This window comes from Lepus europaeus, chromosome 16, assembly GCF_033115175.1.
Source record: "Lepus europaeus isolate LE1 chromosome 16, mLepTim1.pri, whole genome shotgun sequence".
In the NCBI taxonomy this organism is placed as follows: Eukaryota; Metazoa; Chordata; class Mammalia; order Lagomorpha; family Leporidae; genus Lepus; species Lepus europaeus.
In genome coordinates, this window is record NC_084842.1 from 80990356 (window position 1) to 81015274 (window position 24919).

Here is a 24919-nt window from a genome sequence, read left to right on the forward strand (position 1 = left end):
TTAAATGATTTTATTTAGTGCTTATGCAGTTTTGTTTTCCTATTTTGTTTATTCTTTATAATTTCTTCCTCATAATCATCTGAGTTCTGTGTTGAGATAAAAATCTGCTGGTGATAAATATTTTAAAGAAACTGCTTTTTGTCAATATCTGTGGCAGCATAGCTGTCTACTTGATACACCTGGCAACCTAACCTGTCTTAATGATATTTCTTTCTAATGCTGCCTCATTATGTCCGTTGTCCATTTTTTTGTTTTCTGAGCAGTCTTATGTGATATTTAAGGTCTTTCAGTTGTTGTCTTTATTTTGGTTTTGCTTTGGGTCTTTGGTAGAATAAAATCCTTTCATCGGTACTATAAATTTCATGATTATTAGTATCAGACACCAGTAATTGCTTTGTTCCAGACTTCAGTACAGGATTGTAGTTCTGAGGTGTTTAATATTCTTCTCTAGAGAGACTTTACTTTCAAATTTGGAAATACCAGTTTGTTAATTACTTCTCTGTGCACTTAGAATCCCACTGGAACTCAGATATTCTGGTGCATACTTAGAGCAGAGGGCACATTTTATATCAGTGAAAGCAGAAGTTTTGTTTTATGACTAAGAAGGAACTGTTGACAGCAGGATTATTAGCTTTCTACCTATCTTAGAGTGCAACTTTTATTCCCATACTTTTCTTCCCCTATTATTTCTATCACCATCCATTTGACATTGAAGCATAGTGACCCTGGTAACCAGGGTAGAAACTGAGGGTGCTGGGCCTCAGAGTCGCGGGGGAGGATAGTTCAAAACTGTAGGGATCTGGATAAATGTGAATCTCCAGGAGAACAGCTTCCTTGACCAATTGCTTCTTTGAGGTCCCCTTTTACTTTTTACCCATGTAAATCAGTTGCATACTTAATGAGAGTATAGACATTTTGAAGTATTTTAGGATGTCTTAGTTTGGAAAACTGTATGAAAGTCTCCATGTCTCTCTCTCCTTATTTCTCCCTTTAAAAAGAAACTTAGAATGTAATTACACACTGATAAATTATAGATCAGATACTTCTTGACAAAACCTAGCAATCTAGGCCTTTTGTCCTGGACTAGGTTTCAAGACAGGGGCATGTTAGTGAGGCAGAACTCGGGCCTTAGGAACAGGTACTACGTGATGGGCAAAACAGTAACTACTGTAGGGAATGAGGAAAGACAAATTAAGAAGGGAAAGACAGTGGGAGTTGCATTGTAGGTAAAACTGGAAATATATTCAAAGGGAACACCTTGTCAGAAGCTGATGGTGTTAGGAGTTTCAAAACATAGGATTCCTTATCAGGGCATTTCTAATAAATACTTAATGGTGTGTACCAAAAAATTTTATCTTGACTTTGTGGTTAAGATGACATAACACTGTCCTATTTTAAGGGGAAATAATTTCACAAAAATGATGCTTTTTGAACTTTGAATATTTGCCATATTTAATTTTTTATTTAAAAATATAACATTTATTTTCATTAAATAAAAATAGGCTTTATGGTATTTCAGTTTTACATTTAAGATAATTTTAAACTGTTGGAAAGCTTTAAAGATATAAACAATATAAGAAGTCCTCATGTACCAGCAGTTTTAGCAGTTATAACCCTGGTCAACCCTCTTTCATCTGTTACCATTGCCCATTCAATAATTTAAAGCTAATCCCAGGCATCATTAGTTTTAAAATTAATTATAACTATTTGGAAACAAATGAAATCATGAGCGATAGCAGTTCCAAACATATGTATAAAGTTCATTAGTTTAATTTTTAAAAGTAATTTATTTGAAAGGCAGAAATAGAGAAGAAGAAGGAGAGAGAGAGAGAGAGCAAGAGTGAGTGAGTTTCCATCTATCAGAAGTGGAGTAGCTGGGATTTGAACTGTTGCCCATATGGGATGCTGGCACTGTGGGCAGTGGCTTTATCCACTATATCACAGTGCTGGCCCTAGTTTCGTTTCGTTTCTTTCCTTTCCTTTTCCTTTCCCTTTTCTCTTCTCTTCCCTTTCCCTTCCCTTTCCTTCAGGCAGAGTGGACAGTGAGAGAAAGAGAGAAAGGTCTTCCTTTTTTCTGTTGGATCACCCCCCAATGGCTGCTGTGGCTGGCACGCCGCGCTGATCTGAAGCCAGGAGCCAGGTGCTTCTCCTGGTCTCCCAAGCGGGTGCAGGGCCCAAGGATCTGGGCTGCACTCCCGGGCCACAGCAGAGAGCTGGCCTGGAAGAGGAGCAACCTGGACAGAATCTGAGGCCCCGACTGGGACTAGAACCCCGGGGTGCCGGCGCCACAGGCGGAGGATTAGCCTAGTGAGCCGTGGTACTGGCCTGTCCTAGTTTCTTTTCTTAAAGATGTGTTGTCATTTCTATAGTGAGATGTGTGAATATTATACTCAGTCTTTAAGAAATTTGTCCTGTTATTTCGTTTATACTATCTTGGAAAGACAAGGAAAGTTAAATTTCTGGAAATAAGTTTTTTCTTTGCATTTAGTTGCAAGTAATTATTTCCTTCTGGTATTTTCGGCACAAGTGCCACCTTAAAAAGCTACGAATTTAGGGCCTGATTTGTGGTGTGACATAGAGGGTAAAGCTGCTGCCAACATCCTGACTGTTCCATTTCCAATCTAGCTCCACACTAATGGCTTGGGGAAAGCAGTAGAGGATGGCCCTGCCATCCACGTGAGAGAATTGGATGAAGCTCCTGGCTCCTGCTTTGGGTTGGTCCAGCTCCAGCCATTGCAGCCACCTGGGGAGTGAACCAGCAATGGAAGAGCTCGTGCTCTTTTCTCTCTCGCTGTAACTGCGCCTTTCAATTAAAATTTTTTTATTTTTTTTTAAGATTTACTGATTTATTTGAAAGGCAGAATTAGAGAGATACCAATCTTCCATCTACCGGTTCACTCCCCAGAAGGCTGCAATGGCTGGAGCTGGACCAACCCAAAGCCAGGAGCCAGGAGCTGCTTCTGGGTCTCCCGCGTGGATTCAGGGGCCCAAGTACTTGCGCCATCTCCTGCTGCTTTCCTAGGCATATTAACATGAGCTGGATCAGAAGTGGAGCAGCTGGGACTTAAACTGGCACCCATAAGGGATATTGGCACTGCAAATGGTGGCTTAACTGCTATGCCACAGTAAGTGACCCCCAAGTAAATAAATTAAAAAAAGAAAAAGCCCTGCGAATTTAAAATAAGTTTGAGTTAAACTAACTATCATTCCAGAGAAGTAAAGTTTTTCAATTACAATTCACTTGATAATTCTGTAATAAAATTGTATTTTGTGTACTTTTTTCATTTTTCATTGTCTATGTCACAATTGTGTGTGTTTTTTTTAAAATTATTTGATAGGTAGAGTTAGACAGTGAGAGAGAGACAGACAGAAAGGTCTTCCTTCCGTTGGTTCACCCCCCAAATGACCGCCAAGGCCGATGCTGCGCCGATCTGAAGCCCGGAGCTAGGTGCCTCCTCCTGGTCTCCCATGCGGGTGCAGGCACCCAGTCACCTGGGCCATCCTCTACTGCCTTCCTGGGCCACAGCAGAGAGCTGGACTGGAAGAGGAGCAGCCGGGACTAGAACCTGGTGCCCATATGGGGTGCCGGTGCCACAGGTGGAGGATTAGCCAAGTGAGCCACGGCGCTGGCCCCAAACAATTGTGTTCTAATATGTAGGTGAAGAACTGATAAACTCTTTGTTTGTTCATAGTGCAGTCATATTGAAAGATTTCACTTAGTTGAAACAGCCTTTTCCACAGTTGCTTGCTTCTGTGAGAGCTCATTTATTCAAAGTACTTAACATTTGAGTATGTGCTGTGAAACCTCTTTGATATTTTGAATTCTCAGCTTTGTTCACTAACGCAGCTTTTATCTACTGTCTAGGTAGTACAGTGTGACTAGAATAAAATTTCAGTTATTCTACAAATGTTTTGCTCCTTTTTTGAAAGTACATCACTTTTTTATTGTGCCTTAATTTTTATTTAGTCACTTATATGCATAACTTTGGAAAAACATTTTCATCTAATCCTGCCATATGATTTTTTTTTAGTTACAAATGTTTAAATAAAAGTATGGTTAACTTTTTCTATATTTTATTATAAATTTTGAATTTATTGTAATTGTTCAATATTGGACTCTTGGTTATCTATTAACAGGTAGGATTGTCTTGCCTTATTTAATTCTAGGAAGACTGTTCAGATTATAAAAATGTGTTGTTAAATTGACCTCCAATCTTGTTTCTGTGGATTGTTTCTTTTTCTTGGACTTTCATCTTGTAAGATTACTGCCAAAAAATTATTTCGCTTTTTCCACTTACCTCTTGGACCACAAAGGATATATTAACCAAAGTCAAACTGCTTTTGGTGATATTTTCTTCCCTGACTTTTAATGTACCCATTGTGAGATTTTACTTCTGTAATGTAAGTGTACTGCTAGTAAACAAATACATTTTTAGCTCCCTCATAAGTAAAATTACTTTTATGTGATCTGAGAAATTCTTCCTTTCACATTTTTCTGTTTTCATACAGGTCCTCACGCTGATACCGCCAGTGGATGCCAGAATTTGCAGTGTGGTTTTCGAGCCTGCTGCCGCTCTGGTGAATGACCCTTGACTCCTGACCTTTGTCTACTTCATTTAGCTGAGCAGGCTTCCTTTCATGCACTTTACTTACAGCACATTTCCTGTGTTAACCATCCCTTTTAAGTGTGACTTGTTTTGGCCCTACTCCTACAATCTCAGAAATCTTAATTACCAGTGAATTGTACAGTGTTGTTTCTCTTACAAATTATGTTTTTGTTTCAGAAAAGGATTAGATGTTTTCATAAGGGTTAGAACAATTGTATCAGATTTCTTTTAAATGAAATACTTTCAAAAGAATGTTGCTAATACCATGCCAGTTAAAGTATTTTTAAGGTTATTTTGAATTTTAAACTTAAAGGGAGTTATTGGTTCTTGTTATGTATAAGCACTGTACATCAAGCTTTGCAGATTTTTTCCAAAACTTAAATTTCTGAAGTTTTATTTTCAAAGATTGTACATTTGGGAGACTAATCTCTTTTCCATAACATTTCCTTTATTTGGACAATTTTCAGAGGGCCAATTCAAACATACACATAAGAGATTCTGTTTATATTATCAATAAATTGGCTTCTTGGTGATAGCTCAATGAGCTAACATAGCATCAATCTGTTTCTATTTGCTTTCTTCAAAACCCCTGGTTCCCATCACTGTTCCTAAGTTGTCAAATTTGAGGGGGATTTTTAAAATCCTACAATCATTTGAAGAAATGTATCAATAAAACTTACTTTGAGAACTTTACCAAGTAATGTCTTTTTTGGTTGTCAATTTATTATAAATCTCAATCTAGGTTTTTCTGTAAAATAAGACTAAATATTTTGTCTTTTGGGCACGTATGAAATCATTACCATGACAAATAATGTTTTAGACAAATACTAAGTTTTGTTGAGCTAAATTTTTTTGGAAGTATTCAGTAGTCAGAATTTGAAGTTTTGTGTTTATCTTCATTGCTTTTTGAAAAGATCATGAGAGTAGAGACCTACCACTCAGAAAAGCACATATTAGGTCAGGTTTATGTTCTGTGTATAACTTTATGTCATGAAGAGGAAAATGGCAACATGGCATTTGTTTTTATAAATATATGCAAGACTACCAAGAGGAAGTAATCTTGCATTCAGGTTCTTTGTGGCCCTAGGTATGTTTTTGTTTTATTTTGGGAGAGAATGAGTAGGAGAGAGATAACTATAGACAGATTCTAGTTCAGGCTAAGAGAATACTCTTATTTTGGACAGTGTTGTCTAGAGAAGGAACAATCATTTGATGGGAATATAAAGAATTCATGGAAACGTTTTAAAGTAACAATTAGAGCCTACTCTATACTTCTCTGCATTTCAAGGTAGGATCAACTTAGGCAATATATTTGGTGCTGGCATTGTGATGTAGTGGGTAAGCTGTGAACCTCGATGCCCACATCCCATATGGGTGTTGGTTTGTGTCCCGGCTGTTCCACTTCTGATCCAGCTCTCTGCTAATGGCCTGAGAAAAGCAGCAGAAGATGGTCTGAGTGCTTGTGCTCCTGCACCCCTGTGGGAGAACCAGATGAAGCTCCTGGCTTTGGCCTGTTCCAGCCCTGGTCATTGTGGCCAATTTAGGAGTGAGCCAGCAGATGGAAGATCTCTGTCTCTCTATGTAACTCTGACTTTGAAATAAATCTTTTTTGAAAAAAGAAGATATCTTTGAAGCTTTACCCTGCTCTGTTTCTCTCATTTTGATTGCATTACTGTTAAAATTTGCAAAATGTAAGATGGAGCCTTGGAAGTTTCTTGCAGTTAGGGTGGGGCACTGTATAACCAGACCATTTTAGCTTTTGAGTTTTCTCTTAGGCTTAAGTAGTTGTGTCTTTAATGGCACCACTACATCTAGCCACAAGGGAGAGAACAAGTTCTTAATTCCCTAAGAGAACTAGAAAAGAAATCTGAACTGAGTAGTTACAGGACCAGAAGTTTATTTTGTTAGGTTGGTTCTTTTGTAGTTATGTATTTTTATTTCCTTAACTGCTTAATAAAGTTTATTTGAAAAGTTGATATTAGGGACTGTTTTGAGAAAAACACACTACAAGAATTCTGAGGTGAGTCTCATTCTAGCATGTGCTTCATCTTGTATTTACATGAACTGTATGATAAAATTGCTTATCCATACTGATGGCCCGTTCAAGGGAGTACTGCAGTTTATCTTGTGATTAAAAAGCAATTGAATATTGTTGAGGGAAGTTTTGGTAGCCCGTATGGAAACAGATCATGACTGAAGGATGTTTCAGGGCTTGTCTTAAATGTTGTCCTTTATAACTTCACTGGTTCCAAGCAGTTAGTTTCCTCAGAGATCCTAGGTACTTGAGATGCCTGTTCTTCTTTGATTTGTTAATAAACCATTTTGGCAGTCAGTCAAACTGACTTCACTATGTCAGCACACCGTCTTGTGGGAATTCACCGTCTTGTGGGAATTCATTATTTCACTGTTTTCTACAGTCTCCCTTACCCTGCGCCCACAGTTGCTTAGACACATACTCTATGAAGTTTTATACATATTTGTCCTATATAAAGGAGCTAATTAGTGACTGATGAGACATTATATATTTGGTTTATTTTGGAGCAGCCAGGATATGAACTGGCACCAATAAGGAATACCAGACCCTTTTTAATCGCTTGGTAGTATATGAATTTGTCTTGGTTGGAGCTACTGTAACGAAATACTGTAGAAACAATAAACATCTGTTTTTCACAGTTCTAGAGGCTGGGAAGTCCATGATCAAGTTCAGGATCCAGTGTCGTTTGGGCAGTTTGATGGTCATCCTCTCATTAGACTTCAGATAGCAAAGAGAGAGGGAGAAAAAAAGAGTGAACAAGCTCTGTTCCGTCTCCTAGCAGCACACTATTCCCATCATAAGGGCTTTACTCATGACCTAATTACTTTCCAGGGCCCTATCCAAATACCCTCACTGGGGATTAGAGTTTCCACATGGGACTTTTGGGACTGTGGTGCTGTCACAAGTCATGGCAGTTTGTTTTTTTCTTAACTATTTTGCTTTGGATAAATATTTATATTCCTGTTTTTACTAAAATACTACATTGTTGCAGTGGATACACACACATGGATGTGCTTGTTCCATATTTCCATAGAGTAACATGAGATACTCATTAAAAATGTGATTCTGCAAAACTGTTCCTCCTTTCCCCAGAAAAGTTGTGAAGCGTTGTTTTACTGAGTCTTTTAAATATGGTTTACATTCTGGACAAGAATGAAGGCAAGGAAGAAGGAATCCAGGCTAGAGGTAAGCAAGTATTAAAGCCTTAGATGCATGATGCTTGTAATGTATCCTCCTGCAAGTAGTTTCAATTGAACTTAGGGTCAAAGTAGAGAAATGAACACTAATAAAAACACTTTTGCACAGTTTGAAAATATATAATGATTTTATTTCATTATTTTCAAGTATTTTACTCCTTTTGATATCAATATAATTTAAAAATATTCTTATACCCCACTTAATATTTTCATTATACTTTTTATATCATGTAAAAACTACCTACTTCGTATAAGGGAGGCAACATAAATCCAAACAGACAAGACATTTTTGGGATACGGGTGGATATATACAGCTAAAGCAAATTCAACATTAGGAACATCAATGTTATGTACACCAGTGCTATATACAGCTTCAATCAAGGGCTTCACTTCTGAATAGGCCATGTGAAGGGGAAATCCCGAGAACTGAGGAGAGAAAAAAATTAGTTGTTACTGAAATCTGAAGATTTAAGGTTCGTTTTTGTTTTTTGCTATATAATTGTATACAGTTCTTAATATAATAATCAATTTAGTGATGTTTTCTATTCACCTATATTTTAGCAATACAGAAAATGGAGAGGGACTTAATCTTTGTCTTACCTGCTTTACTTTGTTTTACTTATGTAAGATGCCACTCATCCAGTCATTGTTCCCTTTCTCTTTCTGACAGCCCCTAGTAACTCTGGTAATTCAGAATTTAGATTAAACTTTTCAGTGTATTCCATCCCCTTGGCCACAGTAATCAAGACGGATGGGCATATGAGCAAAGAAAATCTCAAAGTGAATCTCAGGACACTTGATAGGATTAATGGCATGCAGCTACTCTCTTTTTGGACAACATTGTATGCAGGTGTGATTCTTGGACCTTTTCTAGCATTTGCTACCTCAAGAAAAGAGTGTGGGGATGATGTCAAACATGGAAGACAGGGTAGAATGGTTCATTTTCTGTTTGAAACCAGCAGATCACCACGGTGAATTTAGGATCTGCTTGTACTCACCCTATAGTCACCCAGCTGTTTCAGCAGTTCTGCTCTGTGGTCGTCTTCCACATCCTCTCCTTGACTTCTTTCCAACAGAGGCAAGAAGTGACGCAGAGTGGAGGTACAGTACCTGTTCCACCGAGTCAGGTGACGTGGCCTCCAGTCCATGATTTTTTCTTTTAGTATTTTTTCAATCCTGTTTGTAAAAGCAAATTCCATTTTTTTTTTTTTTTTTAGTGACTTGACTTTGCTTGTTAAAAAAAAATTGTATGCAGTAGGGATTCAGATGATCACCCAATTATATTTTGTTGGTGATGTCATTCATCAGGCATAGTTAGTACCTAATATGGGCTAATCCCTGCGAATTCAAAAATTGATACAAATCCTTGTCCTGAAGGATTGTATATGGGTTGAGATGGGCTATAGACCCATTTTAAAAATATTTTGTAAATACAAAGTAGATGATATTGTAAGCGCGATAGCAAATGCCTGAAATGTAAGAGGGGGAAGGGAGCACTGAGTGATGGCCTTCAATACATTTACTATGAGACTTTTGATTATCATAAGATATTTTATCAATTTTCTTGTTGGTAACATATATAGAAATAGACCCAGGCATATGTTGAAGGCCTGAAATATTTGTAAAGCTGTTAGTGCCTTATACTAATTTTTTCCCAATGACTTTTATTCATGATAAATTGTTTTGAAATTGCCTTAAAAATACCAAGCATCATTGCAACTTTAGTATGTGCACGTATTGAGTGCATAGGGTGTGAAGCTTGAACTTGGAATGAGGAAAATGGCTACAGTTTATTAAGCCATTATTTACCAGGCACTATGGTAAATGCTGCTTAAACATGTTTACTTAATCCCCAAAATAACTGCATGAGAGTAGGGGATATTGTCTTGATTTTACAGTTAAGGGGGAAGTTGAGGTAGCTTAAGTGACTTGACTGAAGCAAGGGAGCTAGCATTCAAATGGAAACCCTGCTGATGGGTTCTTATCTATCATGTAACCATGCACAGAGTAGAGACCAGCCAATTTCCTGTTGTGCAGTAGCCTTAGGATGTAATTCTTTGTTGGCAGTTACATATTTTTGTTTTGGGTTTCAAAATGATCTGAGCAAGGATGTAAATCAATTACCAAGCACTTTAGTAGTACAGAAATAAATAACTTGAGTCTAATCAGTAGCATGCAACAGCTACTAGAAGGAAAAAAAAATTGGATATTGTTGTGCATGGGGATCTCAAGGCTGTATGGAAACAGTTAACTGGTTGTTTTCAAATAATCTTAAAGGAGTGAGATTTAATCTTGTGAAACTGACATGCTTTTTTCCCACACAGCTTGCTATAGTAGAAATGGCACATAAGCTTTGAAATTTGGGTTTAGGAGCCCCCTTTAACACTCAACAGTATGTAGGCCACTCAGCCTCAGATTCCACTTTTGTGTAACTGGGAGAATAAATTATAAGGAAGGACTCATGTATTCTATGCAGGTAGGTGCATAAACTAGCTAAAGTTCTAGAAGCCACTAACTGGCAGAAGAGATAGTAAATTGAGGATAATGATGTGTCTCAACAAGACCCATAATAACATGGTGTTAAACTCTAATCTGAGGACGGATAATGAGATAAGTTAGTTGTATTCACATCATTATGGTGTGGGACAAAGAGAAGTAACGCCTCCTCTTGAGCTTTGGGATTCTGAGCTCTCATCCCTACTTGGTATCTATAAACATGAATTAAAATTAAATTGTCCAAATTATTTCAGTGATCCAGGCTGGGAGGTGGCTTAAAGTTTAGCATTCATTTCTAATGACAGATTATATGTGGATTTATGAACGTTACATTACCTGTCTTGTAATTCAGCTGCTGCAGCTTTGTCTGTGCATTGGTAAATTAGCTCTTCAGGCTATAAAAGATAAACTAGGTCAGAAATCATCTATACTTAATTTCAGTAGGTACATTCCTTTTTTAAAAAATTTTTAAAAATAATGAAATCTCAGACATTCAGTAATATACAGAGGATAACGGATGCCAGTATAGTCATGAACAACTGTAAGTCAAATAGGGCTATGTAGCTGTCAATTTCATTTCCGTTCTCTGTTGTCACAGAGATAACCATGATGTGAATTAGCATTCCTTCATTCAACTAATGCTGAGTACCTTCTTTGTGCACAGAACTTTTCTCAGGTGATGAGGACAGAGATATGACCATGAATAAAAATCCCTGCCATGATGGTGCTTATGTTATAGTAAGTGAAAATAGACAACATAATATGCTTAATGATTTTCATACTGTATTGCCTATTAATGTCATGTGATCATTTTACTTTGTGAATATGAAACTTGCTCTTGCTTAACATTAGAGATTATAGCAAATTTTCAGAGTGCTAAGTTCATCAATAGAGTTTTGTGTTTTTTTTTTTAAAGATTTACTTATTTATGGGGGCCAGCGCTGTGTCGTAGGGGGTAAAGAGTCCCGGCTGCTCCACTTCGGATCCAGCTCTCTGCTATGGCCTGGGAAAGCAGTAGAAGATGGCCCAAGTGCTTGGGCCTCTGCACCCGTGTGGGAGACTTGGAAGAAGCTCCTGGATTCCGATCAGCAAAACTCCAGCTGTCGCAGCCATTTGGGGAGTGAAACAGTTGAAAGACCTCTCTTTGCCTCTCCTTCTCTCTTTGGTTTATTTGAGAAGCAGAGCCTCAGAGAGCATGTGAGAGAGGGAGAAACAGATCCTCCACCCACTAGTTCACTCCCCAAATTGCCACGGCAGCTGAAGCTGGGCTGATCTGGAGCCAGGAGCTTCTTCTGGGATTCCCCACGGGTGCAGGGGACCAAGCACCTGGGCCGTTGTCTGCTAGCTTCCCAGGCCACCAGTAGGGAGCGTGATCGGAAGTGTCTGGGACTCAAACGGGTGCCCACAAGGGATGCTGGCACCGCAGGCAGAGGCTCAACCCACTACACCACAGTGCTGGCCCCCATTAAAATATTTTTAAAAAAGATTTAATTAATTTATTTGAAAGAATTACAGAGAGATGGGGGCGAGACCAACAGACAGATCTTCCATCTGCTGGGTTACTCCCTAAATGGCTGCAGCAGCTGTGGCTGGGACAGGCTGAAGCCAGGATCTTCTGGGTCACCCCTGTGAGTGCAGGGGCTAAAGCACTTGGAGCATTTTCTGCTGCTTCCCTAAGCACATTAGCAGGGCGCTGGATTGGAAGTAGAGCGGCCAGAACTGGAACTTTTTGCCCATGTGGGATGCTGGCACCACAAGTGGCGGCATTACCTGTTTATGGAGCAGGCCCTGATTCATTATATTGATTCATTTTAACTCCTAGCATTCTAGCATGTAGCAATTTTTCTCTTGTCATTCCGGTTCACAAAATCTTGTATATGTCATCTTCTCACATATGAGAAAATTTCTCTAGGACAATATTTTTTTTTTTTTTAAAGAAAGGTTTGATACACAGATGCATGTGTATACTGATTTGTTTGATAGGAAGAAAACAAAGTTTTAGTAAACAACTCAGGCTTACCACTTACCGTCTTCCACTGGCCAGGACCCTCTAAATTATAAGCCTCTAAGGGATCATATCTGACATTTGATTTCATGTTTGATTAGCAGTCATGAAACTGAATTGGCAAATTGAGACCACCATTTAAAAAAAATAAATGGAATATATTTTGTGGTATTTATTATGGGAATTTTTATATCAAAACTGTTTGACATTAAAATGCATATATTGATCTTTTCACACCTACATAAAGACATATGAGGAGCTCAGGTAAGTTTGAAAAATATGGTTGTAGACTTACCCAAGAGTGGGATTAAGGGGGAAAAATGTAGCTACATAGTATAATACACTTTCTTTTTTCTATTATTAGTAAAAGAATTATACCTGGAGCAGGTGCTGTGGCATAGTGGGTAAAGCTGCCACCTGCAGTGCCAGCATCCCATATGGATGCCAGTTCAAGTCCTGGCTGCTCCACTTTCAATCCAGCTCTCTGCTATGGCCTGGGAGAGCTGTAGAAGCTGGCCCAAGTCATTGCACCCATCTGGGAGACCTAGAAGAAGCTTCAGACTCCTGGCTTTGGATTGGCCTGGCTGAGGCCGTTTGGCCATTTGGGAGTGAACTAACAAATGAAGACCTCTGTCTCTACCTCTGCTTCCTGTAATTTGGCCTTTCAAATAAATAAATCTTTAAAAATAAACAAAAAATTGTACCTGAACACTGGAAAGGCCAGGGTATGGAAGGCTTCTTGAAAAGAAAGATTTCCATAGCTTGGGCTTGGTAACATCAAAATTTATCCTTAGTGGAGAATCATATTGTTGAATATTAAACCAAACCTAAAAAACCAATACCATATTAGCATATATGTTATCCAAAATACATGCATGTCTCTGGTGTGTGAGCATATTGTATGGACACATAGACTATACATGTTTTCTTTCCTACCCTGCTTTTCCAGCTCCCTAAATTAAATGTGTACCTCTTTGTTTCTACAGCTCTCCACACCTGTCTTGTTGAGGCAGTGTGGCATGTTGGTTATGGAACTAGACTACATGCATTTGAATTTTGACCCTAACACTTTTTAATTGTCTGAACTTGGATGATTTATCTAACTTTTTTGTTCCTCAGTTTTCTCATCTATAAGAATGGAATTGTAACAACTACTTCATAAGGCTAAGTGAATTCAGAGTTGATTTACCTGTACTTATTAGAAAAATGCATAGGATATGTAGTAAGTGCTCAATAACTATTAGCTGTTCTATCATTTGTCATTGTTTGTAACTGCCTGATTATTTATCTGCATCTTCACTATTGTTTTAAACTTTCGCCTTGAGAATGTTCACCATAGGCATTACTTGCCATTCAATCTTTAGCACTAGCTTACCTCATGGCATATTCTAGTCATATTGAATGATATGTCTAGCACAGATTAAGTGTTTTCATCTAACTGGTGTTCAGTCCCAGGTTTATTGGGTTAAGTAGTGAATGACACAGTTCTAACCCAAGGAGTATCTAATACGATGATATATCAGAGGCGGGCGTTGCAGCACAGCAGGTAAAGCTGCCCATAAGGGCACCGATTTGAGTCTCAGCTGTTTCACTTCCAATCTAGCTCCCTGCTAATGTGCTAAAGCAGCAGATGGTCCAGGTACTTGGGCCCCTGCACCCACGTGGGAGACCCAGAAGAAGCTCCTGGCTTCTGTCTGGCCCAGCTTTGGCCGTTGTAGCCATCTGCGAAATGAACCAGCAGATGAAAGATCTCTTGTCTCTCCTTCTCTACCTCTGCTTTTCAAATAAAATAGAACTTAAAAAAAAAAAAAAGATGTGGGGCCAGCATTGTGGGTAGAGCCACTGTCTGTGATGCTGGCATCCCATATGGATACTGGTCTGAGTCCCGGCTGCTCCATTTCCAATCCAGCTCTCTGCTGGTGTGCCTGGGAGAACAGTGGAGGATGGCCCAATTCCCTGGGCGCCTGCACCCACGTGAGAGACCTAGAAGAAGCTCTTGGCTCCCAACCAGCCCAGCCCAGGCTATTACAAACATTTGTAGAGTGAACCAGTGGACCAAAGAGCTCTCTCTCTCTCCCTCTCTTTCAAGTAAATAATCTTCAAAAAGATAAGCAAACAAATCAGCAAGTAAGTACATGGGATATAGATGGTGTTGAAGGGTAAGAGATTGTATCGTTAGCTTCAGTTCTCTTCCTCTATGGCTATCTTTTTTCAGGTTACTTTGCAGTTGCTTCCATTAAGAAAGATGAGAAACACTTCCCTGCCACTTGGCTTTGGCTAGTTGATTGGAACGGAAGTGTTGTTGTGTCACCTCTGAGTCTAGGCTAAGAGGCTTTGCCCTGTTGTGCCTCTGCCACTGTCAGGGCCCTGAGTTCCATAATAAACATGAAACAGAGCTGCTCAGCCTCAGCCAAGTTTTCCCAGCTAACCCACAAATCTATGAAAATAGAGACTTGAAGCCATTTAGTTTGGAGTTGGGTTTTTACGATATTATGATAATAATTAAATGTGCACAGGCCACGGAGAAAACTAAGTTGCAGGAACAGAAGAAATTTTGATGGGCAAGGAATTTTTCCTGGAAAAAAAAAATGACATTTGATCAGAAATGCAAGAAATAAGGGAGAAGTTTGTGAATCTAATCAGTAAAGGTGGGAGGGGTATTGGGAAGGCATTGGTGGTCATTTATGCAAAGGAAATAGCAAATGCGAAATGTGTTCGATTGTTGAATAACAAGGAATACAAAGTGGCTTTAGAGGAGTGGGCAAGTTGGAAAGATATCAGCAAAGGAAGGGGAAAAGGCAGGGGTAGGCAGGGAGGATGTCAGATCAAGGAGGCTTTGTGGGCCATTTTGAAGATTTTAGCTATGATGTATTGGGAAGACAGTAGAAGAATGACAATTTGTCTTCTGTCTCAGCAGAAATTTTCTTAGCTGTTTGAAACTAGAAAGAAGTGGGTAGAGGCAAGAGGTGAAGTCTGCTGTTAGGTAGGGCTGGAATAATGCTGGTGACTTGGAGGAAAATGGTAGCAGTGTAAGCCATGAGCTGTGGACAGATTCTGGGTGTGCTATAATGGTAGAGCCAGTAGGATTTGCTGTTGCATTAGATGTAGGAGAGTGTAAGAGGAATCAAAAGTTGATTTTGAGGAATTCACCCTAAGTAATTGTGCTGATGGAGTTGCCATTTGCCGAACAAGGAAAAATTCCAAAAGGAAATCAGGAATTCCAAGTTTTGGGCATTTTAAGTTTGAGATGTCGAAATGAGGATGGTAAATTGATGACTGGTTATTTCTGTCTGACGTTCTGGGGAGCTACATGTGCTGAAGATATTTGGGAGCCATCAACATATGTATGGAGTTCCTAGGGATAAAGGGTAGGTAGAGACTTGAGGATTTCTCATGTTTGAAATTTGAAGAAACAGAGAAAGCAGCAAAGGACAGAACTGTCAACCAGTGCAGCAGGGGCTTGTGGTGATTTACAGCCCAAAGCAGTAAGTTGTTTTAAGGAGACAAGATCTTTTAAGAACTATAGTTTGGGGGCCAGCACTGTGCTGGAGTGGGTAAAGCCACCACCTGCAGTGCTGGCATTCCATATGGGCACTGGTTCAAGACCTGGCTGCTCTACTTCTGATCCAGCTCTCTGCTATGGCCTGGGAAAGCAGTGGAAGAGGGCCCAAGTCTTTGGGCCCCTGCACCCTTGTGGGAGATCCAGAAGATGCCCCGGTTCCTGATTGGCCTGGCTCTGGCCATTGGGGCCAATTGGGGTGAACCAGCAATGCAAGATCTCTCTGTGCCTCTCTGTAACTCTGCCTTTCACATAAATCAATACATCTTTTTTTTTTTTTTTTTTTTTTTTTTTGACAGGCAGAGTTAAAGAGACAGAGAGAAAGGTCTTGCTTCCGTTGGTTCACCCGCCAAACGGCTGCCATGGCCGGTGCACTGTGCCGATCCGAAGCCAGGAGCCAGGCGTTTTCTCCTGGTCTCCCATGTGGGTGCAGGGCCCAAGCACTTGGGCCATCCTCCACTGCCCTCTTGGGCCACAGCAGAGAGCTGGACTGGAAGAGGAGTAACCGGGACAGAATCTGGCGCCCCAACTGGGACTAGAACCTGGGGTGCCGGCACTGCAGGTGGAGGATTAGCCAAGTAAGCTGCGGCGGCAGCCAAATCAACACAGCTTAAAAAAAAAAATCCTACAATTTGGCGGTAGGGTAGGGATGTGCAGAAAAGTAGTGGGAAATAGTGCTAGTGAGATATAGTTGAGGTCAGGTTACTATATAGGGCTTTTAAATCCATAGTGAGCAGTTTACTCAAATCTGTGTGCCACAAAATGCTCCTGCATACACTTAGAACCATACGATGATGAAAACTGAACATTAGGAAGTTTAATCAGTAATTGTTGTGGAGTGAAACAATGATGGCATGACCTGGGAGACAAGAGTTTGAATTTATGATTTGGTTTCTGTAAGTGGGATTGAAGTAAGGGAGAAGGAAAATCAGGGACAATTCTGACATCCATGGAAATAGAAATCCAGGAGGAAGAACCTAGTTTTTGAGTTTCAGATGTGCTGAGTTTAAGTTTGAGATTTATTTAATAAAGTGTCCAGGGTCTAGCAAACAATTGAAAATTTAGGACTTGAAGATCCTGGGGCTGGTAACAATTACTTATCTGCCAGGATAAAGTAGATGGAGCCACAGTTAAAAATGGTATCTATGGTCCTGGAAGAAATCTACAGGATCTTCAGGAACATTACTTTTAAAGTGTAGTTAGAACCAGCAAAAGAAACATAAGAAGCCGCTGCAGACAGATGAAAAGGAAAGCGTCCCTCATCAGTAAGCCATGGAGAAGGGATTAGTCGCGTCATATGCCACAGGGAAGGAGAGGAGAGTGGGGCATGGGAGTAACCCTTGGAACTCTTCCTTAGCAAGATAATGGTACTTCTCAGAGATTGGCCTCTGTGGTATGGACAGGGAAGAGGAGCCAGATTATAGTAGGTTAAGTTCTTGACGTGCTAAAATAATGGAAGCAGGAGGTGTAACCTGTATTTGTTGTATTCTGGAAAGGAAAGGCACAAGGGTAGTTTAGGGTGTAGCTGGGTTGTCTGAAGTATGTTTTAGAACTGTTGGGCTGAGCATAACAGTGGGTAGAGGAGAAAAGAGAAAATGCATGTGGGGATGTTGGGTCACTTAGTAGAGCCAGGTCTGGGTGTGAGTGGAAACAACATGTGAATAGAAAAGGAGTGGAGGAGGAGAAAAACTACCCAGGAAGGTGGAGAAGAGAGCAGCTAAGCCTTCAGAATGCCAGGCCAGCCCACACTCCTCGGCTGAGTGGTCAAAGCGTGGAGCAGCTTTGACAGCAAAGCATTGGGAGCCAAAGAGGACAAAAGGCAGTTCTCTCTTCCTCACAAAACACCGGCTTGATCAGAATTAGTCAACTATACTGCAGCTGTCTGAGAGCTAATAATAATTTTGACAGAGATGAGTTCTTTGGAGGTTTTCTTTGGTGCCTGTTGACCTTACCTGATTCTTCCTGACTTTAAAATGATTATCTAAATGTTGATGGAATCAAGCCTGTCACTGATGATTCACATGAGACTAGTGTTCCGCAGTGCTCTTACTACATTTGTAATTAACACTAATTGCTGTTTGGGGAGCATCTAAGACAGACAGTTGCTTTGCTGTACGCTGGCTGTGTTTTTCTAATTTTAGTGATAGTCTCTAAATAATAGACCAGTGGTTCCCAAAGTATGATCCTCACTTTAGGAACATGGGGAGGAAATATTAGATTTTCTTAAATTTTTAAAGTACTTTTTTGTATAATACAGCTAGAAGTAATATGTTGATCCACTAGTAATTATATACAATTTATAAATAAAAATGTACATACTGGGATGCACGCACAAATAATTTTTACTGACAAATGGCACAGGGTTCAGAGCCCTTTAAGGTGATGATGAAAAAAGAGACATAATTGATGTGTTAGGGTTGTGAGGTGCTACCCATCGATTGTCTCATTCACTTCCTACAACTGATCTACCAAGCAGTGATTTTACAGAGTAATGACTTGACTTTTGCCTCTGTTTTCTCAGTGGAGAAACTGAGGCTGGATCACACAACTAGCACATGAAGATGTTGGTGTTTAACTCAGGCATTCTGACCCTGTAGCTCATGTTTTTAACTGCTGCTGTATAGAGTACCCTTCACAATGAACTCACACAGCCCTCCTAGCCAGGAACAACCAGAATCACTTGGAGATGCCTTTGCAAAAGAGAAAGAAATCTAATCTCAGTTGATGAATTTGCCTCATTTAGTTTTTAAATACAGTGCATTAGGCATTGTAAGCTCTCAGAAGAGATACCTGGGGATAGAGCCAGGACACAAACTCAAGTCCTCTGAATCTAAATCTTATGTTCCTTCTTTAACCTTCTTCTCTTCTACAGCTCAGGTGGCTAATTCAACCAAAAGTTTTAGTTAAGACAGTTCTGCCACTGCTAGACACTACATTTCATTAACTGGTGTATGTGTGTATGTCTACATTTATTTATTTGTATGTATATAATACATACAATATTACTTAAATAGGCCAGTTTAAAAAAAAAGCGACAGTCAACCCACCATGTATAAGATGAAATAGTAATACTTACATTATCAGGACCGATTAAACAGCCAACACTTTTCAAGGGACAGAAGGTATCAAATTGTCCATAAAAATGTCCACTGCAGGGATTCCATATTAAGTAATGATTTTGTTCCCAAGTTAGCACATAGGCAGTAGGACCCTGAAAAAAAAAAAGTCATTAAAAACAGCTTCTAGCCAATTATACCATTAAGGTCAATAGTACTTTATACAGATGATTTGTTATTTTAGTTAGACTTCTAATTTCGAAAACCTCAGTTAATGGTGAAAATTATTTTGAGATTCTATGTTGTACTAGATTTTAAAAAATGAAGCCAAACACTTAGTTTTGCAAAATTCTTGCATCTGTTACTAGTGCACGGTAGTTATTAAATGATAGCAGTCACCTTACTCGAACAATATATCTTAGGATTTGCTGTTTTCCATTAATGGTTATTCAGCTGTTATTAGCATTTTCTTCTTTAGACTCAATAAGGTTGTCATTTAAGTATATAGAAGCATGATTATCTAAATACTATTTTTATTCCTGATACAGTAACATGATATGTATTTGTAGCTTTATAAGTGCCTGTAGGAGTTACAAGTAAGTCTTCATGCCAAATTTAAGAATAACTAGAGTTGAGGAAGAGTTGGGACTGGGGGCTGTAGCCTGAAGAGGGGCTTTTCTCGGAATGCATGTTCCTTGAGGTTTTGCTCACGAATGGTTCCAGCTGGTGCTCACAATAGTCCTCTGGGAAAAGCAGGGCAGAAGTTATTCCAGTTTACTTGTAGAACTTGGGATTGTGAAGTCACTAGCTTAGGCTCACATAGCTGGTGAGGAGTGGGCACAGAAACTTAAAACCAGGCCTTACGATTTTCTAGCCCAATGCTCTTTTCTAGGCTATCTGAAAGATAATGATGGAGAATGAACTTGAAGACAGGTATGATCCTGCCTCATTACCTGACTGGCAGCAACTCATGTGTTCTAATTCCCTAAGATTCCTAGAGGCTCACAGCCTCTTTCTGAAGCACCCTGTGAATAAAGTGCTTCAATCCTTGTCATGTTTCCAACTTTCCATCCATAATTATCCATCGAGGCCAAAATTTAGGGGTATTTGGAGGGTACTAGGGAAAAAAAAAACTTTAATGTTACTAAGTTTCCAATCTAATAATAAAATATAGCTGCCACCGGTCTCTTCTGTGATTATCTGATTTGTTCCCTGTTGCCTTCCAGGTTATCAACAGGTACCTGCAGAAGCAGAGGAATGAAAGGAGAGCTCTAATCTATCATACCTCTTTGGATCCCTTTGACTGCTTAGCATGAAGTGGAGATGCCTAAGGGGATAATTCTTCAGAACATAGATGGGAGGAAGCTACTACTAAAGGGACAGAATGAGAGAGTAAAGGGTGGTAAAGTATTCAGGTTTGGCAGAAACAGTCTGAGTAGGCCCTTGAGTACCAGTGTCAACCAGCTGATACCTCATCACTGGTGGTATCTCTGGGACACTGTCCTAGCACCTCAAAGGGCTGCCGCGATCTGGACTATGCAGGTAGGTTAGCAAACCAGCCCTCTGTTGAAGCTAGCCTTTGCGATCTTACCTCAGGAATGGCACTGCCCATCACCAGCCAGGCCTTCTTACCCAGGGACAGGAAGTAGTTACAGAGCAACACTGCATGCTCTTCTTCATCTCCTGCCAGGAGATCAAGAAATTGCTGATAAAAAGGAAAAACAATGAGGTTGCATTGACTGACTCCGTTCTGGACTGGCTGCCCAGGAGTTTAATAAACTTTAAGGCACTATTCTTAACTATGCCTTAAGACCCATTTTTCAAGTTCCTTCCCCGACTCTTGATACTATGTTGATAATTCCATTTTTTAAAAGAAACACTTTTAGTGGACTTGTTTTTTTTCCTCTGACATTGATGTTATGGATTTCTAAAATCAATAATTACGATTGAGATGGGGTGGACAAATTATGCAGTTTTGCTTTTCATATGATAACTCACAATATTTAAGTCACATTGTATGCATTAACTCATTTAATCTTGGAACATTCCTTTAAGGGAGATATTCTTTATGTTCCCATTCTATAGATGAGGAAGTGGAGGCCCAGATTAATAAGGCAAAAGCTACAAAGAGATAAAACCAGTCTGGCTCTAGAGCACATGAACTATTCATTTTCAGTGTCTTCTTACAGATGCCTCAGAGTTGTAGGAATTTTATTTCCAAAATTGTCAACATGTATGCTACCAGAATACATGGAGGAACAAAACAATCAGAGTGCCTTGAAATTCCTTCAATTTAAGGCTGTCCTTCAAAGTAAGCTGTATAATACAGTATAGTTCAAATAGTACAACATCAGATACATACTTAATACCCGTGGTCACATAGGTTTGTTTCATGCTATCAAAGATCTGTTTGGAAGCTTACATAGTATGCATAGATTGTGAATTCCTTGAAGACAGAGACTGTTTATTTTGCACATAGCCAGGATTTAGTGTGGCGTCTGGTATTAGTAGGTGATGAAGAAATACAGACTGAATAAATAATGACATGCCATGCCTTGAGGAGCCCACAAATTAAGGATTATGAAATTTTCAATTACAGGATGCAATGTTGATTTTTTTATGAATAAAACTAGGATATTGTTAAGAGAATAACAGAGTAGCAGGATGCAGACATCTGAAATGTTATTCTTTGTGTAATTTTATTTTTAATTTCTGAACTTTGGGAAAATTGAACTAGCAAGAAAAAATACTCCAGGGGCTGGGGCTGTGGCACGGCAGGTTGAGCAGCCGTCTACAGTGTCGGCATCCCATATGGGCACCAGTTTGTGTCACCGCTGCTCTACTTCCAATCCACCTCCCTGCTAACGAGCCTGGGAAAACAGCAAGAGATGGCCCAAGTCCTTGGCCCCCTGTACCCATATGGGAGACCCAAAAGAAATTCCTGGCTTTGGCCTGGCCCAGCCCTGGCCATTGCAACCATTTGGGGAATGAACCAGCAGATGAAAGATCTCTGTCACTCCTCTTTCTCCAACTCTGGCTTTCAAATAAACAAGTCTTAAGAAAGAAAAGAAAGTACTCCAGAATTTAGCTCATCCTGCTAAACAGACGGCTAAGCAGATTTTTATGGTGACTAATAAATGTTGCAGTTTAAAATGATACAAGCCATCTAGCTAATTTTCAATTAAGTCAGCTCAAGTTAGTAAGTTTATGAGGAAGAACAACTTACATCAGATGTGCTCCACAGGTCACAGATACCAGCAAACGAAACAGTGTCAGGCAGGAAAGGAATCAAGGACACATATCGAGCTACTAGTTCCTAAAGACACAGACAAAATTAGCCTAGAAGGTTAACTTCCCATGAGAGCTGCACCCCTACATCATTTCTTAAATCAGCTTTATTTATCACAGACATTTATGTGTATGAAATGAAGCTAATGCTCACTAACAGCTTCCCCAGTGCTGTTAATATCTCAGTTCATCCTCACCGAGCATCCTATATGGAAGGTCACTGTTACCACCAACTTTTACGGTGAAGAAACTGGTCCCTAAGTCCCCTTGACATGGCCTTGTCGGTTTTTGTTTTGTACTACTCAATGTCTAAGGATAACAATACTTTCCAGGATCATTTCCCATCCGTTTCTGAGAGCAGCCAATTCTTCAGCCACATTGCTTGCTGTTATTCACTCCCAAGTGTCCCATTGTCTTTACTTAGATGATGTGTGGCATCTAGGATTTTCCTGAAAGCCTTCCTTCTCTTTGAAGTAGGGTACATTTTTCAGAGCTTCCTTTCGTGAGGATCTTGTGGTTGCACATCCTCCCAGTGTTTGTGTGAAAGATAGTCTCACACGATAGACGCTGCTAGCTTGACAGCTATTTTCTTCAGCCTTTGAAGCTGTGCCCGTTCTGTCTTTCATTTGCGCAGCTGCGAAGTGTGCTGGCCTAATGGTTCTTCTGTAGATAATCTGTGCCATGTCTCTAGCTGCTCTTCAGATCATCCTTGTCTTTGTGATTGTCTGTGGCATGCCTCAGTGCTGATTTCATTTATCTTGCTGAGGAGTCGCTGAGTCAGAGGGTGGTTGTCTTCCATCAGATCTGGGGACGTCCAGCTCAGTGTCTTCAGTCACGGCTTTCTGCAGGCTCACGGCTTTATCGCCAGTGGCTTGGGCTGCTGCAGTCTGGGCTCACCTCAGTCTCCAGAGCTGGTGCTGAGGCTCTCGGCTGCTGGGGTCCCGACTTGTGCACATCTTCACCCTCCACATAGTTTCCTCTGCATAGTAAGCACTCAGTAATGGCTGGAAGAATGAGCTAAGGATTATTATATCCCAGTCTAAAGAAAGCAAGCTTCATGGTAAGAGTTTTTTACTTTCATCCTGAATAATCTTGATGTAGTCAGTATCTCAAGTACTGTCCCTTATGGTAATTAAAGTGACAGTATATTGAAATCTTAGGACACTTTTAGCACCAGCATGGACTGGCTATGAAATACTCACCGCAGTTGCCTGTGGATTGTTGGGATAGACAGTAAGGAGCTCCTCGGGAGGATTTAAAGGCCTGAGATAGCGAGTGATGAAAACAGTTTTTCCACTTATGTCAATTACTGTTGTGAGGCACTGGCGATTTGGAAACTTTAAGGCACATTCAGCTTGAAACTTCTCTGTTGCTTGAAGCAATTTCTCATCTTCCTGAGAGTCAAACTTCAAAAAGAAAGCCGTCATGGGGTTCACAATCAATTAAGGAGACAAAGCAGAACATGTTCAAATTCCACAGTCAACATGAACTAAATGTGTGGTTTGGAAGGGATGATCAAGTCACTCCTTGTAAGACCCATCATCTCTGGTATTCCTGCAGCTTTAGTTTATACTTTAAAAATTAGACTGATTCGTTAAATATGTAGTTACTCAACAGGATTAAGGAAAGTAGTCAACAGGAAGCAGGCATGTGGAAACTACTGGGTTAATGAAACCATCTGTGAAAATTAAGCTGTGACTACTAATTCTGATTAATGAAGACTAAACAATATGTGTACTTTGATGTTGGTTTTGAGGGAGGAGGTTCAGAAATTTAACATCTCAAGTGCAAATCTTAAGTGATTCAAATTAACTGGGTTGCTAGGTTATAGGTATAAATAGGCAGGCTAAAAGTTTCAAATCCATAATCACTATAATAAGTTACAGCAATAGATCATTCAGGAAGAAGGAAGCAGAACTAGAAATGTCAAGTGTAAAAATACTCATTATACACTTGACATAAAATACTCATTAAAGTGACTCTTTGATCCAAGATGAGCAACTAAGAGACAAAACATTTCAGTTGCCTTTAGTCACATCTCAGCCCCTGCCCTAATCTGTTGCTAAAAATATGTCATTAAAAAAAGAAGATATTTGTTTTTATAAGATTTTTCATGGTTGCTTACATTTTAAGGGATTTCAAGGATAACTCAAACTCTCATTAGGAAAGTTAATTTTGAAGTAGAATTCAGAAGAGGCCTTGCCTGTTTTTGTTGCTTCGGAGGAAGGACACGTGTCAAGCCACGCCCCTGTACTCTGCTTCATTTTCGCCGTGTAAGACTTGAAGCCTCCGATTGTACTTGTCAGTTTTGTCTCCCCTCAGAGTAAGGTTCCTGAGTCAGATCTTATTGTGACCTCATATTTTACTTCCAGTACCAACCCAGCACATAGGAAGTATTTAGCAAGTACTGAATGAGTGGAAAACACCCCATTCTTTATGACCTCAAATGGAAGCTAGGTTATCCTAATTAATCTTGATTTCCCCTTTTGATTAGGGCTGGATTGTGGCATCCATTTCTAACTTAATTGCTATACTGTGAGAAGCTGGAATAGTGGTTACAGGGGTTGTTTAGGAGAGGGGCATCTCCAAAAGCCTCCTGTCTATTCTCATGGGATGTGCCCCCTGACATCCATCTGAATTTTAGCATCATCCTAATGACTGTAACCACTTACCATAC

General features: G+C 39.8%; 2 protein-coding genes across 6 annotated transcripts in view; one reads left to right on the forward strand and one right to left on the reverse strand.

Annotated features, from left to right (window-relative positions):
• FBXL5 (F-box and leucine rich repeat protein 5) overlaps positions 1-5300 on the forward strand; it is a 58850-nt gene extending 53550 nt beyond the window's left edge. Inside the window, exon 11 of the mRNA XM_062212710.1 lies at positions 4510-5300. Within this exon, the coding sequence (XP_062068694.1) occupies positions 4510-4586 (77 nt within the window). The 3' untranslated portion in view covers positions 4587-5300. The remainder of the gene's footprint in view (positions 1-4509) is intronic.
• Positions 5301-7999: 2699 nt separating this feature from the next.
• CC2D2A (coiled-coil and C2 domain containing 2A) overlaps positions 8000-24919 on the reverse strand; it is a 150388-nt gene continuing 133468 nt past the window's right edge. For 4 of the 5 annotated variants that reach the window (XM_062212709.1, XM_062212705.1, XM_062212706.1 and 1 more), the window contains 8 exons: positions 23445-23648; positions 22181-22270; positions 20546-20659; positions 18975-19109; positions 13044-13166; positions 10671-10729; positions 8837-9014; positions 8000-8264 (listed from right to left, as the gene is read on the reverse strand). In XM_062212709.1, the coding sequence (XP_062068693.1) occupies positions 8076-8264; positions 8837-9014; positions 10671-10729; positions 13044-13166; positions 18975-19109; positions 20546-20659; positions 22181-22270; positions 23445-23648 (1092 nt within the window). In that variant the 3' untranslated portion in view covers positions 8000-8075. The remainder of the gene's footprint in view (positions 8265-8836; positions 9015-10670; positions 10730-13043; positions 13167-18974; positions 19110-20545; positions 20660-22180; positions 22271-23444; positions 23649-24919) is intronic. The other variant, XM_062212708.1, reaches the window with a different exon arrangement.